Source organism: Leptosomus discolor, chromosome 6 (genome assembly GCF_034619465.1).
Source record: "Leptosomus discolor isolate bLepDis1 chromosome 6, bLepDis1.hap2, whole genome shotgun sequence".
Lineage (NCBI taxonomy): Eukaryota > Metazoa > Chordata > Aves > Leptosomiformes > Leptosomidae > Leptosomus > Leptosomus discolor.
In genome coordinates, this window is record NC_141396.1 from 62,940,741 (window position 1) to 62,959,382 (window position 18,642).

General features: G+C 42.9%; 1 protein-coding gene across 1 annotated transcript in view; it reads left to right on the forward strand.

The window, feature by feature from the left end:
* Window positions 1-5,958: 5,958 nt before the first annotated feature.
* Window positions 5,959-18,642, forward strand: part of ADCYAP1R1 (ADCYAP receptor type I) — a 134,229-nt gene continuing 121,545 nt past the window's right edge. The window contains exon 1 of the mRNA XM_086467335.1: window positions 5,959-6,231. Within this exon, the coding sequence (XP_086323461.1) occupies window positions 5,959-6,231 (273 nt within the window). The remainder of the gene's footprint in view (window positions 6,232-18,642) is intronic.

Sequence of the window (18,642 nt, forward strand, 5' to 3'; positions counted from 1 at the left end):
CTACCAACAGTAACAGCTATTCCTCTGGTGCAAGTGCAAGTAAGAGATATTTTGTAATGGTTAAAGTAGCATCTTTGTTCGCTGCTAATGACTCATGTTAGAAGGTACTATTTCACATAATAAATGCTATGTAGCACCTAGGGCCCAAGACAGTGTATTAAGAAAAACAAATATATGTAATAAAAAGAGTAAGAAATTGAGGTGGTGAAGAAGTTCTCAAAGAAATATAAACCAAATTAATTCCATTCTCTAGATAGAAGATGATTTCCTCATTCCACATAAAGAATTGCATCAGGTAAAACATCCAGCAGGCATCAGCCCCACAATGAGAAAGCTCCATGAGTGGCATTTGCAGACAGTAGCAATAAGCTCCTTCCATTAAAACCTTTTCATTATGGCTGGGCTAACAGAGGTTTGATACTCAGGCTAATCATACACCTTCTATAGCCCACACTAGTCTGTTATTTGTTTCTATCTTCTCCTATTTTGAAGGACAAGAGATTTGCTGGTCATCTTCTATAGCTGATTTTTTTTCCTTCTTCAGCAGTAGAGAAGATTGTCCTCCAAAGGGTTTTCATGCAAGAAGAAAATACCGGTTATTAGTCTTCAGTAATTTTGAGTGCCAGAATCAAAGACAGTAACTGCCGTTGGATGATCCTCACCTCACAAAGAGGAGTGCAGCAAGGAATTTAACTCAAGAGATTCTGTCAGAGAAATTAGAAGAAAACCATTTGACTGCAGGGTTAGAGGAGCTATCTGTCTATGCCTAGAAATAAAGGAAGACAGAATCATCCAAAGTGAAAAAACCAGCTTATAAATCAAGATAGTTCAGATGGGAAGTGTGACCTTTGAATTTAACCACAAGTTGCTCATTAATAACTCTAGTAAGAGCTGTCTAAGTAGGACGTAACACATCTTTCAGCTGCTGTAATAGAAGACTCTGTCCGAAAGATGAAGGTCTGTGTCAGTTGGAGATGGAAGCTGGATAGATCAGTGGCTTCTTCCTCAAGTCTGTTTTACCAGTGTCTGTATTATGCTTTAATTAAAAAGTTGTCTGGATCAGGGCTTGGGCCACAAATTCTCAAGCCACCAATCTGCAGTACAAAAATACTTGTGTGGATTTGCCTTCAACCACCTTCTAGGCTTGAAAGTCAAAGGGATCATTTTCTCAAGTGGCTTTGGTTTTGAGAAAAAATTTAGTATATTCTGATAGGAATCCACACTCTTCAGATAGAGTAAGAACTCCTGAAAGGAGACTTCTGCTTATCAGTCACATTCTGATAAATTTCCATGAAGTTTTGTATGCTTGTGGAGGGTTCTTTCCAGACTTGATGGCAAGCAGGAACTACAGGCAAATTTCAGCCTTCAGAGGACCTATTTCTTCTAACATTTTTGGCTTAGGCTCTTTATCTCACTGTGACATCCACTATTCTAAGATAAATTCTGGTAGGGAATACTTAGACCCCTATATTTATTTATGGTTGCATGATTTCTTTTGAAACAATCACAAATTCATACTAAAATACTGTTCCTATATATATTCTTTATAGCTGGCCTGCAAGCTCCCTAGCAGAGCATGCCTTCCTGTTATTCCCAACTTCTGGTGGGTGATTTCTGCATTTGCAAAATCCTGAGCCAGAGGCAGGTAAGCCTTACCTGCATGCACTGCAAACCAAGCTTGATGTGTGTCCTCCCTCCCCTCATTTTTCTAAGTAGTCAACCAAAGCATCTTCTGCAGCAGAACATGTGTGAGGGAAGGCGCAGTTATTCTCCAATAAACCTCATTACAGTGCTAGGGGAGGCAAAGAAAGGATGGATACAGGAATCAAGGGGTTTGAGTTAATTAAATTCCCTTTGAGGACAGCCAGATCAACAGCCTTCTGTCCAGTCAGCCGGGAGTGAACTTACAGCACCTCAGCTTCTCACTGGCAGCCACTATACCACCTTCCAGCATCCTGAGGTACACACCTCTGTGGGCTAAGCTACCTTGTATTTACTAAGAGTAGGCACACAACAGGATACCTCCTGCTCTTTAGGTTCATGCTTTGAGTTACTGCCTTTTAACATAGCGATGTAAACCTTTGCCTACACGTCCCAGTTAGTCATAGCAGGTGGAATATTTAGCATATTGCATTCTCCCTGGCTGTGGACACAGTTCTACTGGTAGAAATGTCTTAAAACAGTACAGCTCATTTACATAGCTAGGAAGGGAACAAATGGCTGTCGCTGTCTGCATAAATAGCTGTTTTCTCCCACTCCCTACCTCCACCAGATCTTGTCCTCAGGAGCCATGATATGTCTCTTTCTGACTGTTAGAAATCTATTGGTTGGTAGGAAGTGACTGAGAAATATGCAGACCAAAGGGTCCCATTTGACATGAGATGTTTCTCAACCTCGTATCTCAGCTGCAGCACAGGAGAGCTTTCTTTTCCTCTGGGTCTCTTTTTGATCTCCAGCGCAGCTGATAATCACAGTAGAGGTACTGCAGGCCCCTAAGGTCTGGCAGGTGGGACCTCAGTGTGGGTGGGGGGCTGTGGCACTATCTGGAGGTAGTTCTTGTCCTGGCAGAGGAGAACAAGCCACCTGAGTGAGTCTCAATATTTCAGGCTTGTCAAACCTGATAGTGAAAGAGGGACTCATCTCATTAAACCTTAGAGGTCTACTTTGTGGGTGTTGACAAGCTGGGCCAGTGTTCCCAGTGTGTTTAACATCAGTGGGGAGAAACAGGCACATTTAGGGCACAGTTCCTGTGAGCTGTTTTCAGTATCTCCTTGGGCTGAGGTGGTTCATGCCGTATATTCCTGGGACTGCACTGATAAGATCTGGCCTTAATACGAAGGGAGAGATGGTTGGCCAGCTCAGACTTAGCTGTTTCATTAACTATATCACACCTGAAGTGTCAAAGTAAAAGAAGAGGACAAGGACCTTCCAACAAAATACCTTTAACCCAGTCTCAGCAAGCACTCTTGCAGCCAGCTTGTCCCTATGTAGGATGATGGATGGATGGCTGTCTGGGTCACTTAGCAGTAACTAACACTTTTCTCTCAGGAAGCCTTCTCCTGCCCCTGTCAGCCTCTCATGCTAGCCAAGATAATGGCTATTATACTTTACACACACTTTAATAATCAAGATCTATTTAATAAACTGTTCATGAGGGTAACAATAAAGCATGGTTTACCTGAAAATGGCTTTTTTTTTTTTTTTCTCCTCAATAAAATTGTCTTCTTCAGAGAACAAAGTTCTTAGACAGACTCTTCTGACTGCTTCAATAGCAAACTAATACGAACATCAGCTGAGATCATCTAAGGCTGTCCAACTGCGGCTGGATATGGGCCACTAGATGATTCTCTTGGCCCACTGCCTTTCTCCGGGGAAAGATAAGGAGCAGATGTTGGAGCAGCACATAATAATTGAACAGCTGGGAGCGTCCTTCCATGCTTAGCAACTCAAGACAACATTTCATAGTGAAGCTTCTGGTTTTTGAGGTAGGGCTGCCACAAATTCTGGAAGTTTTGAGGGGCACACAGCTGGGGTTTTGTGGTGGTTTCTTTGCCCTACATCTTTATCCTTTAGGATGCAGAAAAACGATGCTTGCTGAGATACATCTGACTAACAAATAGGTGCCTACATCTGGTTTTGTTAGTCTTGGATCCCTTTATGATTTATGAAAATCTAGTCAGGTGTTTTATTCTGTGCACACATATAAAGTAGGTGCAATAGATGACATCCTAACAGTGCCTCTCTCTCTCATTAGTGTCTACAGAGAGTGCATGGGCTGATTAGCTCAGCCATACAATGTCAACATTTGCATCTTTTATTTGTATTTTTTTTTCACCTTGTATTTAGTGAGGTCACTGAAAGCTGTGAGATGTGGCTAGAGAAGATGTCATAACTGCAGGAAAACATGCAGAGGAAAGCTTTGAAAGGTCTAGTTGATTCTTTGGACTGCTCCATGGTGCTGGAATAAAACCAGAGCTGAATGCATTCACGTGTCTGTGCATGCTTTTGTCAAGAGAAGGCATCTATGCAGCCGTGGGGCTGTTACTGTGCCAAGGGACTGGGAGCAGGTCTGTGTGGTCTAGTGCTTCTGTTGTGGAGCTATGTCCCCTCAGGCTCCTGCACCTGGACTGAGAGGGACTATGACACAGAAGTAAGTAATTGGGTCAGGGATTTTCACACTGGACGGGTAGTGGATTTAGTTACGTTTATGACTAAATTGCCTTTTTTCTCCTTTGCTTAATCTGGAGCAGGGTAAAAGCAAAGAGGATTTGAAATGAACTTACATGCGAAGGGAAATGGAAGACGGGAGATGCCGAGTATGAAGGGGAATTGCTAAAAGATAAGCAGAGGAAAGGGCTTCCCCAATGGGAAGAGCAACAGTATCGATATCCCAGCTCTTGTGAAGTTTCAGGGTAATTAGAAGAACCTCATGCAGCAGGAAGCTGCTCTTACAGCTCAGGTCTCATAGAATGTGGGTAAGGATGTGGGCATTCAGCATCTCACATTCTTGGTGTGGATCTGTAGGACCTGAGAGCTGCGTGGCTGGCAGCAGCAAAAGCAGCATGGTACCAAGCATGTCCATGGGATGCCCTGGCAGAGGGCTCCTCTGGGTCTGCTATAAGTTCAGTTCAGACTCCTCTACTGATCATTTTCCAGGTCTGGAGAGCTTTTCCTTGAGTGCTACTCCCTGCAGAAGGGAGCAATGTGGATGATTTAGTGCACTTACCTAGCAGGGGACATGTGCCACCCTGCTCTTTTCCAGATACAAGTCAAAGGAAACAGCTGGACATCCCTTCCCTTCTCACCAGCCATCTCAACCTTCTCTACAGCTCCACTCCACTGGTTTTCCAGCAACAGGTACCACTCCTGCACTGCTCTTGGAGGGGTCCTGTTGCTGTGTAGCTCTGAGGCAGGGCAGGACAGTGCAGATGATGCTGTTCCTGCGTGATCGCTTCCCTCCCTGGGTGTGTGTGTCTGCTGTGGGAGGGAAGCAGATCCTTTTCACAATCTCAGGGGGCTCATCCTGGGCACTGGCCACCTGCCCATCCACAAATACCATCTGCAAAATGCTGCTTCCAGGTGAAATTCCTGCTCTGCTTCCCCTCACTTGTTCTCCTCGACAACTCCAGCTACTTTATCGCTTTTCTTTGCCATCAACTCTTCTGCAGCTCAGGGAGAAATCGCCTCGCTTCACCCTCCCTCCCATACCCCCCTCTCCCCTCCAGCAGCGAAGCCATTCGCCCTCTCACCACCGTGTTTTGCTGACCTCGTCATGCTAATTAAGAAAAAATAAATTAAAATCTCTGGGATAGCAGAAGCCGCGCTTAGGTGACAGGGAGAAGGAGGATTTGGGGGAGGTAGGAGGAGGAAAGAAAAAGGGGGAAGATAAAAGTGTTTTATTTAAGAAACTTAATTTGAATAAAGCCCTCCTCCCGCTCCTCCCCATTGGTTTCCTTTCCTTCCTCCATATTAATAAGACCAGCCAAGGAAAAGCTATTGGTTCCATAGCCCCATTCCTTTCCTCAGGCACTGGGGGGAGGAGGTGTTTGCATTTCTCCGCAGGACCAGCTCGCTTTGCAGAGCATTGTCTGGGTATGAGAATCACACACACACACACACACACACACACACAGAGAAATACAGGGGCGAGCACACCACAGCCTTGACTCGCAGGCAGAGCATCTGGTCCAGCCTCAACACCCTTCTCTTCTCCCACCCCAGCCCCTACTTCCCGAGAAAGAATAATCAGCCCTAAAAAAATAAATAAATAAATAAAATAAAAGCAGGAAAAAAAGAGGGGAAAAAAAAGAAAAGTTTGTAAATCTCCTGCCTGCCTTCTTGGGGATTTTTTTTTTTTTGCTTTCTTTTTTAAAAAAAAAAAAAAAAAAAAAAATTAGCGATGGCAAATTCCTTCACGGCCAGGAGCTGGCCCATCCCCTGAGCAAAGGCAGCCTGGACATGACCGGCAGGCAAGGGAGGAGGAATTTGGATTCCCTTCGGAGGCACCGACCCCTCCTCCGCCCGGTGCGAGCGAGGCGGGGGGGAGCCCGGCTCCGGCCGCCCTCTGCCACCGCGGCCAGCCCGAGCTGGGCCGGTTCTGCCGGGGACCTGCTCGGTGCGTGTGTCCCGTCCCCCCCCCCGCGCCTGGCTCCCACCCCACCGGCACCCGCCCCGCCCCGGCACGGCGGGGATGCAGCATCTCCAGCACCGGGACGGATCCCCGCTGCGATGGTAAGTCCTTTCCTCCGGCCTCTCCACTCCGGGGGGGGGGGGGGGGCGGCAGCGCTCCGGTTGCCCAGGGCCGGGCTGGGGGCGGGGGGGCAGCGGCAGCCGGGCTCTGCCCCGCTCCGCTCGACCCTGGGGATGCCAAAGCGCCGCTGCTGAAGCCGGCGAGGGAAAAGGAACCGCCAGCTTGGCTCGGAGTGACATTGATTTACCCGCTCTTCCTTCGCTTCCCCAGGTCCTGGGAATACTTCTTTTTTATTTTTATTTTTATTTTTTTTTGGGGGGGGGGGGGGAGGTGGAATTGCATGCAGGCTTTCTGCCTTCAGCCGGAGCTGCAGGCTCTGAGGATGCATCCGTGAGATAGATTTGATTCTTTCCAAACAAATAAATCTCCCTTCGCGAGTGGTGACAGGTTAACGTGCTCGGTATGGGAATCACGTCTGTTTTTAACACAATATGGCTGGTAAATAAAGCCTGATTGCGAACAGACCCGGTGCTGCTGTTGGCATTTTCGAGCTCAAGGCTCCCTTTGCAGTTCTGCGGCTTCACCTGCCGCAGAAACTCTGATTCACCCTTCAAGCAGTGCACCAGGACTTCTCTGTTTTTACTGCGGGGTAGTAGTAAAAATCGCTGTTAACGCGCCTTTGACCTCTGCTTGCATGCCTCTGTGCACTTCTCCTTATCAGTATTTGAACAGCTGGTTCTAATAATACCATCTTTATGCAAAGCGCATCTTGAGTGAGAGGGGTAGCACACAGGACAGACTCTTTACCGCTATGCTGTGAATTTAACATGTGAACAGTTCACTATTGGAATCTGGAGGGTTTAGAGGGAGAGAAAGATAATGCAGCATGCTGTTCAGGACCGGAAAATGCATGGAAAAAAGAGAGCGAGATTTGTTTAGTGACATACCGGTGTTTACGGCTAGGCGATCACCCCACTTACATAGAAGCACGTCTGGAAGAACTCCCTGGAAGTCAGTGGCTTTCCTCCGCGTCTAATGTGCTGGTAAAAGAATCTGGGCTTTAGCTTGAGGAATATATTGCGGTGGCAGTGGAGGTAATTGTAATGATAATAAAAAATATTAACCAAAGTGAATAAGGCGACAAAGTGACCTGATTCTTTCCTAGGGTATTTTGGATTACCACCTGTCTTGTGTGTGTAGTTACAGTGCAAGTGTTGGACTGATACGGCAATATGCAACGTAACTGAAGTAGCTTTTGGTGTTTCTTTTTTAATCTGTTGGAGCCAACAAACAACAAATGGATTTTCGTTTGGTGCTGTTTGTGTACACAGCCATCTCCCTTCTCTATTCAGCCTGTGCAACACTGGTCAGGTACAGTAGGGAAACGTTTCCATGGCTAGCACATGCTAATCGAAGGGAATGTATGATTACTTAAGGCTACTCTCAATGACGGCATGAAAGCAAGCTCCTTGAAGTGGTTTGGTATAGCTGCAGAGAAAGAGCACGTTATTCAAAACCTATACCTGGCTAATGCAAAACACACTGGAGCTGCCCTGAAAAGTTGTCCTATCGAATGGATAAGGCAACACTGCTCCAATTTGATGAATAATTAAGGAATGCTATTCAGTGCAATAACGGGAGTTGGCTTAAAGTTGATGTCTCTGCTTGTGTCTCGGTTACAGCTCTGGGTTATGGTCTTCTATCTTTTCTTCCCCCATGTTTCTATGTGCTGAGGGCAATGGTTGCTGCTCTGCTACAATCGATCTGTGACTGTACCGGCAATCTGTCTCGGACATCGTGGAGTGGAAGGTTTCTGTTGTTTTGTTTTCTCCAATGGAAGGCATGTGTGCAGTGGCTGGAAGGGTAACCATTGGCACTGAACAGGCTCCAAGGTCATGGGGGGCTTTATGTGGGATAAATACACGTATTTATCTTTAAACAGGGAACGAGCTTTCTGGTCATTCCTTGGCTTTAGCCTTCCATCATTTTTTGGGGTCCCTGCAAGCAAACAGGAGGGCTCCCTCCTCCCTGTAGATTTAAGATGCCTGCTGTTTGCGTGGTGGTGCCACAGCCGCTCTCTAGATTTGCTGTTGTCGGTTTGTATGTGAAGCTCAGAAACACGAAGGCAGAAGCTTTGTTGTGGGTTGCTACCAGGGAGAGAAAACCAGAGATTTCTGAGATTGTGGGCTGCGCTGTTGATCACGTTCAGACCTTTGTTCATCACATCTCTCTTCCTTCGGCTGCCTGAGCCACCATCCTGGAGATATTTTTTCTGGGGTTGAGTTCCATATGTGCCTACGCCTTGGATAAGTTGAGACCCATGTCCCCAAGCTGATTCACTTCAATGTAGCAGATTTTGTTTTCCTTTCCTTCCTTCTGAGCACACTTAGTACAAACAGTCTAATTCCTAAATTAGCTCAGATTATCTTTTAATAATATTTGAGTTAAGAAGCACTGAGAAAAAGTAAACTCAGGACAAGATCATGCTGTAACTCATATCTGGTGGAAAGACCTGCAGAAATGTCAGGTCTTACAGTTAGTCCTGATTTAACAGAGGAGTTATTTATTTCCCACAGTTCTCAGGAGAGGTAACCTGACATCAGGGTACAGAAGTCAGTAGGGATACTGAATTTTATTTTACCCCACTATTTGGCCCAGAGAGTGCATCCTCAACATTTAAGTCAGCAAAGTGTATTTTTCTGTTGGCTCAGGTTCCTTTGTTTCCATTCCCTGTTCTCCTTTCACATCCAGCCGTCCCATATCACCTGTGAAGACAGCAGGGGCGGGATTCGGTACACGCTGCAGTCAACAGGATTTTGGAACGAGTTTTCCACACCGGTGCAGAAGTGGAACAACTCTACTGAAAGGGCTGTAAATGTAGCAGTGAGGAACTCCCTCTTTTTTACTATCCACAACTCTGAAGTCATCTTTGCTGATAATGTATCACAGGGACAACTATAACACACTCTGTTTCAGAGTACTCCGGCTACCCAATATATACAGCATCCCTTGATGAGATATTTTTCCAGTGCCCTCAGTGCTGAACTTGCTCTGTTCTTAAGAAATGCTTTGCACACAGAAAGGTATTTGGTAGTTTTCCACAATGCTAACAAGTATTGCAATTCACGTGTCTGTGGTGGCTGTTGAAACTGTTTGGATTGTAATTGAGCAGGAAGAAAGGCAGACCTTTTTGCGGAACGCTTTACGGCAGAATGCCCAGTCCTCACCCCATTGCTTTGCTTCTGCTTTATTCTCTGACCACCTTTCGCTCTCTCGATTTGTTGATCTGTCTTTGTAGGCTTGAACTTTTATCTCCACAAGACAAACTAGGAACTCGTGTAAAACAAGCCGGATTATTCAAGTCATGTTTATGTAATTCATTGCAGTCCATTGATTACATCCCCATGCAAGATGTTGGGCTGATCTGTAGAGTAGCCGGATTAGTAATCTCACGCTAGAACTTCTTAGGAGACACTAAATCATTCTGCCTCCTGAAGGAAAGGTAGAGGCATCATCACGCAGAGCATTTAAAACTAACATGGCTGTTGTGCTGAGGAATATTCCCTTGGAAAGGTTCCTGCAGAAATACACAGACGTAGTTGCAGGGACTCTTGTTTGCTGCTCTGCTTTGATGCTACTGTCGAATCGAAATTCTTCTGAGATAATCGTCTCATGAAATGAGCTGATTTTCATTTGACACTGGAGTTTATCTGCCCTGAAGACATCCTGACAATCTCATTCCTGCTCGTTCAGGTGTCACATTTTACCCTTGGATGGCTTAAGGTAGGACTATGTTCCGAAACTGCTCTGATCTATTTATTTGTCAGATTCTTTTAAAAACAAGTTTAAAAAGGTGGAAAAACCTCTGCTTAATACCACTGTTTAAAAAAAAAACAAAAAACAAACACCTCCCCATACACAAATTAACTCAATAATTCTTTTTTTTTTTTTTTAAGTTTACCTCATAATTCATTCTAATACTGACAGAAAACGGGGTAAATGTTTATATGGTCTAATTATTCTTTTTGATAGTAGTTATAGCAATAGCAATAGTAATAATTTCTTTTATAACATGTTGGGAATATTGAAGTCTAAGAGCTCCTTACTGAACATACAACATTAAACTTCTGCCACATGCGTTTGCCGGTTTGTCCATCCAACGCTGAGGCATTTCGCAAAAAGCCTCCATCACAGTGGCTTTTGCACTCAGCTAGAGATGACTGGGTCTAGATTGCTCAGGGGCTGCAAAAGGAAGGATAATTATAGTCCGTTATCTACGATTTGTTGGGCCTGCTGAATGGAGCCAAGGGTTAGGGCAGGAAAAGCCTTTTTAATCTGCATGGTGAGTTAATAGCCTAGATTTTTTTACTTTTGTTCTTTAGTTCCTCAGAATGAGGCAAGTTTTGCTCTTTCTTTTCCTGCAAGGGACAGCGTGTTGCTCTATATGATTGGGTAGGGATTCTTAAGGAAAAATGCCTTATTGAAAAGAAACATGACAGAATCAAGTTCTTTTATGAGGAGTGGATGTATCATTAGGTCCATCTCTGAGGAGTGGAGGAGGTATAAATTTCCTCATTCTCAAGGTGAAAACTTGACCCCAAAGGATCCCCTGGCAAAATTATCATTCGTTTCATGTGGAGGAAGGTTTTCTCACTGAAGAGAAGTGTTTGGCAGCCTGGGTGACGTCCATGTACTCTCACTTAAGTATCTGAATGGTCACATCCAAGATAATCACCCCAATTCCCTAAATTATAAGTGGCAAGGGTGGTTCATCTCATCCTGAAGTGGGTCAGGTGAATCACCCTACATATAGAGGCTCTTGCAGCAGCTAGTTCAGAGATACACACCCAAAAATCAGTGAAAAGATGCCTTCCACAGCATCTCAGAGCTATCCCTGTGAAGTGTAATTCCTCTCTTGCTCCTATCTTTGCTCAGGATGGAGAAGACTGATAATTTTTTGCTAGCTCACAGCAATAGCAAATTGTGATAGTTAAGTTTGTCAAAAACCCAAGCCTGCTGTCATGGCCCCCACATCAAATTCACGCCACGTGTCCCAGGCAACATCCTATCTATTTGTCTTTTTTTTTTTTTTAAGTTATTCATTGATTATTTTAAATCGCCGAGGCTTCCTCAGTGTATCGAGACTTTCTGTCTTCAGACCATGTCAAATTACTAGGAGGGATTTGCCAACTGAAGACTGTATGCAGTTTTGTGAACAGGTGGGGATACATCCACGCAGGGGCTCATCTAGGATGGCCACGTGGTTTTCTGCAGGCAGATGCAAGCTTGCTCTGCCTGTTCTCGGAGCCACTCAGAAGCGGTGCAACGCTCCAAGCCTCATGTAACGTACCTTACTTGTGAATAGCTGCACTGTAAGTTGCAAGAAGCTGGAGATGAATGCTGACCAGCTTAGGGTCGGCACCTTGTGAGATACGTTTTGACCAGCTTGGAGCACTTGATATGCTTAGAATTAGGTGATCTAAAAGCCAGCTTTTTGCCATAAATCAATAGCTGAATGCTCTTACTATAATACATTCACCCTCTGTCCTCGGCTAACCAAATCCCCCAGTCAGTTGACAAATGGATTTAACCATCACCTTCCTCCTTAACTATGGCCTTTAACATCACCTTCCTCCTTAACTATAGCCTTTAAAAGTATTTAACAAAATCCAAATAATGAAAAAAAAACCAAAACATGAGCTTCTCAGAACACATTGATATGTAGACTGGAATTAAAGTTGTAGTAGTAAGAGACACACTTCCCCACAGCAGAAAGAAATTATATTTATTTGGAAAAGGAGTTTAAGATAGCGAAGTTATCCTAAACCGTTAATTCCTTTTCCTGGAATGGTAAGACTTTATTAAGTCATAACATTTCTGTTTCTGCTCTGTCACATTTTTTAAGTAGGTTTATAGAGGGTTTTTTTTTTATTTCTAGCAAAAATATAAAAAGACACATTTATGATCGTAAGTAAAAAGCATTTCCAAAAGCAATTTTTGTGGCAATGTCATATGTATCTAAGTTCTTAAATTGATGTAACTGGTATGAAAAGCAAAATATGAGCTTGGGCTTAGTAGATATCCAAGATGTTGGACACACCACAGAACTTTCTGTCTTAGAATTGGCCTAGAAACAAATTATATAAAGAAGCCAGCACAAGTGCATTATATAAAGGTCCAAGTTAAAGTTAGTAAAGTTACTCATTTCCTGTGTTTTAGAGAGCTGGATCTTTGGATTGCTTCCAGGAGTTTTGTGCTCTAACTTAACATGCAGAGGAGATGAGAGAGCATCAGAAATACCACAGATGCTTAAGCTCTTCATGACTAAGGCTGTGAATGTGTCACAGCTGTCACTAGAGCCTCGGATTCCACAATCCACACTCATTCATTCGAGTTGCGTGAAGTTTGACAGCTTGGATGGTGTTTTTGTGCTAGTGAAAGGGTTAGTTAGCAGCGATGATTATGTACAGTGGGCAAACAGCTGGAACAAGATTCATTAGAGAATAGTTCTTGGTGACTGCAGAGGAGAGAGCAGCCATTATTAGCCATGTTGAAGTTGCTTCTCTGCAGCATTCAAATCTCTGGACACTGCTCCATATTCTCCTTTTTTTTTTTTTTTTTTTTTTTTTTTTTTTTCTCTGACATACTCTTTCTACGATAGCTGGATGTAGTAATGATGGTCATGGAAAAGAGCCTTCAGATAGAACCAAAATCTGAATGTTATTCAGAAGAGGAAAAGAACCGAATGATGTACAATCATCTATAATTTTACATAATTTCCCTTTTGCTTCTTTTGTAAGTACTTGCTCTAAACATGTTGCATTTTTGTGTTTGTAGATTTCTGGGTAGGACTAAATGACTGTTTATTATATGCTGCCTTTATAGGCAGTGGAGTTCAGATTTCAACTCTTTTGACCCCAAAGTAGGTTTCTAAAATAATTCATGCAAATTGGACATCCTTTTTACCTCCATTAACTATGTGGGGATACTGGACAGTAAGAGCTGTGGAAGAGCCAGGTAAGCCAGACAAGATGATGTAAAAAATGTTAAACAAGATCTACCCATTTAATGTAAACTGGCTAGATTGAAAAGACTATGCAGGCACACCTGACTACATGTCCGAGCTAATCCATATCACTCTCTTTAGCAGCGTGTTCAAACTTGTATTTTATAAATCAGCTTTGAAAGCTTTAACCCAAAATGTTACACCTTGTCATTCATGGGCTGGTTCCAACCTGCATAATTTTTCTACACTTTCTGCTGTGTCCTTGCCATTTCCAAAATACATCACCCTAGTGTGCTACTACTTCTGTGTGGCGCTGAAAAAATCACCAGCTTTAGTATCTCAGTTTTACATTTAGCCTGCAACAGGCAAAAAATCAGACTAGATGAAGATGATAGACTTGAAGATGACTGAACCTAACTTGCTGTTTCACATCTCTGCCACTGCCCTCAACATACAATAATCTCCATCTTTCCTCAAAATGCATCTCAAAACTTAGCTTCCTTGGCTGGTGGGGCAACTTAGATCAGAATGTTGTCCCATCATCCTCCTGCCTTGACTTTCAGCACTTCTAAACATTGTATTAACCTTTGTGGCAATTTTTTCTCCTCCAAGATCAAGAATGCCAAGAAAAACAACCGATGTAAGGGAACACAAAGAAAGAAAAAGAAATCTAACGTGTTCCAAATTCAATTGGTAGTAGTGATATCATCTGAGGCTGACCTTAGCCTCCAGCAAAGGGCTAGTCTCTAAAAAGATATACTCTTCCATACTCAGCAAAATGAACCATGTTGATTTTCCAGCATGTTTAATGATCAAATAAGCAAAAGGGTAAACAAATGCACGTTCCTCCAAGTACTTTCTGCTCCCCTATGTGCCGTGCTTGTTCAGTACCATTTTTGCTCTGTGCCCTGTTTGTCCAATTGGGATTCAGGCTCTACTTACCAATGCCATGACTTCAGCCATCATTAAGAGGAGATCCGTGGCTGGCAGCTCTATGTGTTCATGCCCGGCCTTACAAGATGTTCTGTATGATTCCACACCTTACACTTTACTGTCTATGTCAGTAGACTGCTGTTTTTAGTGACCCATACGTAACAACACAAAACAGACGAAGTACAGCGTGACTTACACATTGCTCCACATGTTGCTTTGAGTTTTCCCCTCTTAGCTTCCTGTGATCAGTTTTGGAAGAGCTCCTACACAATGTTTTGCAATGAGCTAAGGAAGGAATCTCTGCTATTAATGTCAGTGATGTTGAAATATTTGTCAAATATATTCTTCCTACTTGTTGCAACTTGGCCTTACTATAATACCACTGAACCAAAGAGACATGACCCTGATTTCTTACTTCATCTCTCAGCAAACATTCTACTAGTGTTCTTTGAATTCTTCTAAAATAAATTATTTAAATGATTCAATCTATATATTGAAACTTTTTTGTTCATTTGCTGATTTCTTCAACATGGTGCTCCAATAACAGTAAAGCCCCATTGCAAAAGCATAACATCCTGCACACAGATACCTGGACAGCTTATAGTTTAAACAGATTTCTACAATATATCTATATCTGAGATACATCTAAGGAGCATAAGAATATAGGGTTCAATTAATTTTTTCCTGAAGCAGTAATTTAAAATATATCAGATGAGTCATGCCCCAAAACAGCCTTTTTCCCCTACTGTCCATTATGGGAGTCTGAGATGACTTGGTTATCTACAAACATCCAGAAAGTGTATATCTGAAGTCACTGGAGGGAAATCCAGTTTGGTTTGCATAAAGATATACAGAAAATTTGAAGAAAGCTAACAGTTGAGTACAATTTCTCTGAGATTTCATATACTGTTGCTATCAAAACACTCTCTTAACTCTTCTCATGGATTTAAAAAGCAAAGATTTTCCACATCAAGGATGGGGCACCAGGATTAATAGATTTAAAGTAAAAAAAAAAAAAAAAATCAAAATATTTCCTTCATAGATTTATAGAATTTGAAAGGGAATACTTGCTGTTCTTCTCCCAAAGGAGTTCTTAAAAGTATCACTGTCATTATCCTAAATTGGTAGTTAATAAGGAGTGATCTGTGGAAAACTCACAACCTCAGAGCTCCCATGTGCCCAGAGAACAACAGACTCATTGCAAAATTTAAGCAATTGATAAATGTTTGACAATGTGCCGTTTTATTTTTATGTTACACAATGACAGAAATTTCTGTTGTCTTTTCAAGATAAAATAAATCTCCCTTGATGTAGAAGAAACTCTTTTCAGTAAGAGCTGTTCAGCAATGGTGCGTTTGCTTGACTCAGCACTGGCATGAATACCAATTAGACTGGACATGGTTAGGAAAACAGATAATCATTTACACTGCTGTAATGGGAGGAAACCACAAAATCTGCAGTAACCTGGGAGAATCTGATTTCCAGACAAGTTGCTCTCTACGCAACATCTAATAAATAAGATATTTAACAAAATAAAGGCCAACACCACAATTACAAACCATGCTGAGTGAAAATCAAGGCCCTGAGTCTGTTCTCATAAGTAGTTTGAATGAGGCCATTTTAGTGTGTGGCACAGCAGTTTAGCAGAGCAAGTAGAAGTCATGGCATGTTACTTGACCACAAGGCCAAGGAAGGGTCCCAGACCTGGTGTATTTAGCGATGGGATTGTAACAATAAAATCCATTTATTTTCCTTGCCCCTGCTATAAAACCACCATTGGTGATTGTTGGCTACTCAGTTTGCTTCCTTGAGCTCCTTCTTATTCACAAGAAGTAGCTGACAAACACTTCTGATACAACGGTGGGTAACAAATCGAACATAAGAGCGAAGGCTCCTGGCTGGCTGGACCGATAGATTTTTACCCTGGTAGAGGATTGCTCAGTGGTTATTGAATTGTTGCCATTGACAGATGGATTCACTGTGGTCCAGCTGTTTACTTGGACAGAACAGCTTTGCTTTTAGACCTTTTAAGCATTTCTGGTCTAGAGGCCACACAAAGGAGAGCTTTTACACAAGGGGAAGGGAAATAGAAAACTGGAGACTGCAAGGAGCTAAGGACATGCCAGAAGCAAACTTGTCTATGGGGAGACGTTCTGGTTCTTGGATAAACATAACAGTACATAAGCCTTCCCTGACACTGCCAAGGTACCTTAGGAAGTGGGACCTGACATGGACACATGTCAGTGGTAACAAGAAAGTATTTTCAGAGCTCAAATGCTCTGAAATGATTTTATACTAGTGAAGTCTTTCCACATATTCTATTTAGCCCATTGTCTGTAAGCCTTGGCTGAGTCCCTGGTAATTAAGCCAAAGAAATCAGTTCCTTAGTTGCTGCCTGTTACAAGCTAGTGGCTAAATTCATTGAAAAGAGCCATATTTGCTTTTTAGTCTGCAGCAGAACTGGTGGCAGGGGATATCCACATGCATGCTCCTGTTTGAATGTATTTCAGCAGAATATGTAGTTTATCAAGTTCTTTGGGATACACACTCTACAACTGTGGAATACGTTAGCTGTGCTGATGCTGAGAAGATAAAGACCACTACAGAACATACTGGAAGTCTGGAATTAGGTTACTAAATTATCTATGTTTAGCTTGTACCCAGGGCTAAAATAAAATAGTTGCTTTATCACCCAACAACCCCTCACCAGCCAGGAAGGGGAATTGGGAAAAGAAGAGCAGACCCATGGGTTGAAGTGAAAACAGATTTAATGAAATAGCAGTACAAAGGTATACAAAGTTATACTCAGCCAAATGAATATGCAGTCACCACAATCGACAGGAGAGTAGTCCTCATGAGCAAGGAGAAGCCAGAAGAGGAGCAGGAGTAACCCCAGGAGGAATTCCCCCAGGAAATCTCTTCCTCAGTAGACCTTCCCCCATTATGACCATGACATTACGGTACAGGCTACCGTAATGTGGCAAATGCATGTCAGCTGCCCTGGCTGACTCCAAGCTGCTAACAGCTGGGCTGTGATTCTAACTCAGTCAAACCAGGAGGTAAACTTACTAAATTAATGTTAAATTTTTTGTATGGCACATTGAATGGGTTTGCAGACAGATCAACTAAGATTCTTCTTTACAATGCCTGGGCACAGTTCGGAGATTATCAAATCTCGTATGTCGTTCCCAATAGGCAGCCTGCAGATGGCCGCTCTGTTTGAAGGGCTGAAGAGGGTAAACAACCTATACGTACCCTGTTGGCCTCAGTGCAAAAAAAAATATACATCTAAATTATTGCGGGGGTCGGCGGGGGTGGAGGTGAGGGTGAAGTATGACTGAAAACAGCAGCACAAGTGAACAGGCAGAAAAAATTCTGTCTTGTGCATCCCACATCCCTAGCTCCCGTGCTATTCTAGGTCTCCTGGCAGCACTGTTGGACTGCAGAGGGGAGTATCTCAAGGCAAAATCCCTTGGCTTAGTCATGACTGTGTTTTGATATCTCATGTTCTGGCAAGTCTGGACTATGGCTTTTGTGAAGCATCAGAGTTCAGTCTCCACGTGAAGTAAGGACTCAGCTGAGACAGAGCAGGAGAGATCTCCCTTGGTGGGCAGACCAGATTCTCCAGAGAGCTAGGAAGTGTATTGGAAGAGAGAATTGGCTGCATATCAAAGTCTGTATATTCAACTTGCAGAACCCTAGGAAGTTGTTTCCTTAGTGACAATAACAACAAGAACAAGTTTAGAGTATTTTCTGCATGTCTGTTTTTAGTGTTTTAGATATGTACAACTGGCACTTCTCTGCAGAAAGGGGTCGGTTTTGGTTGTTTTTCTTTTCTGTTTTGTAGCTCTCACTGGCACATAGAAATTCTTGTTTATAATAGGGATCTGTCTGTCTTAATACTCTTGGCATTTTTAAATCCACAGACACCATGGGAGCTGAAGGAACACATCTTGCAGGATTATTAATGTGTCTTGGAAACAGTAGCAAGTTGGGAGTTTATCTCTGCAAATGAGTGCTGTGGGCCATGTGAGGTAGACACACCTTAAAGCCTACCCAATTCTCAAAGGAGAGAAGAAACTCACCAACTCTCAAAACTAGGCTTGTGATAGGAAAGAGTAGGAAAGTGAAATAGAAAAAATGAGGGGAAGTTGTGTTTAAGAAACAAATCTTGACATGAGCTAGCAACCTCTATATTTGCCACTATACACAGTAGATTTTGAAAACAAATTTTGGAGATGATGTGGAGGAATAAAGAAGAAATTAGCTGCAGAACGGGACTGCTCTAGCAATTAAACTAATTTTCCGCTTTAGCATTTGCTGAAGAAACCCTGTAGGATGAACACCCACTCTGCCTCCTGACGATTAAAGACCCTGAGCACAATCAGAGGAGTTTAGCTTTGATTTCCAAGAAAACAAGACTGATTAAAACTGGCACAAAAATGTGCAATTTGGAAGCTGGGAGAAGTTTTAGAGGTCACAAGGTGCTAGTGAAGCAGAGGTATAACAAGGA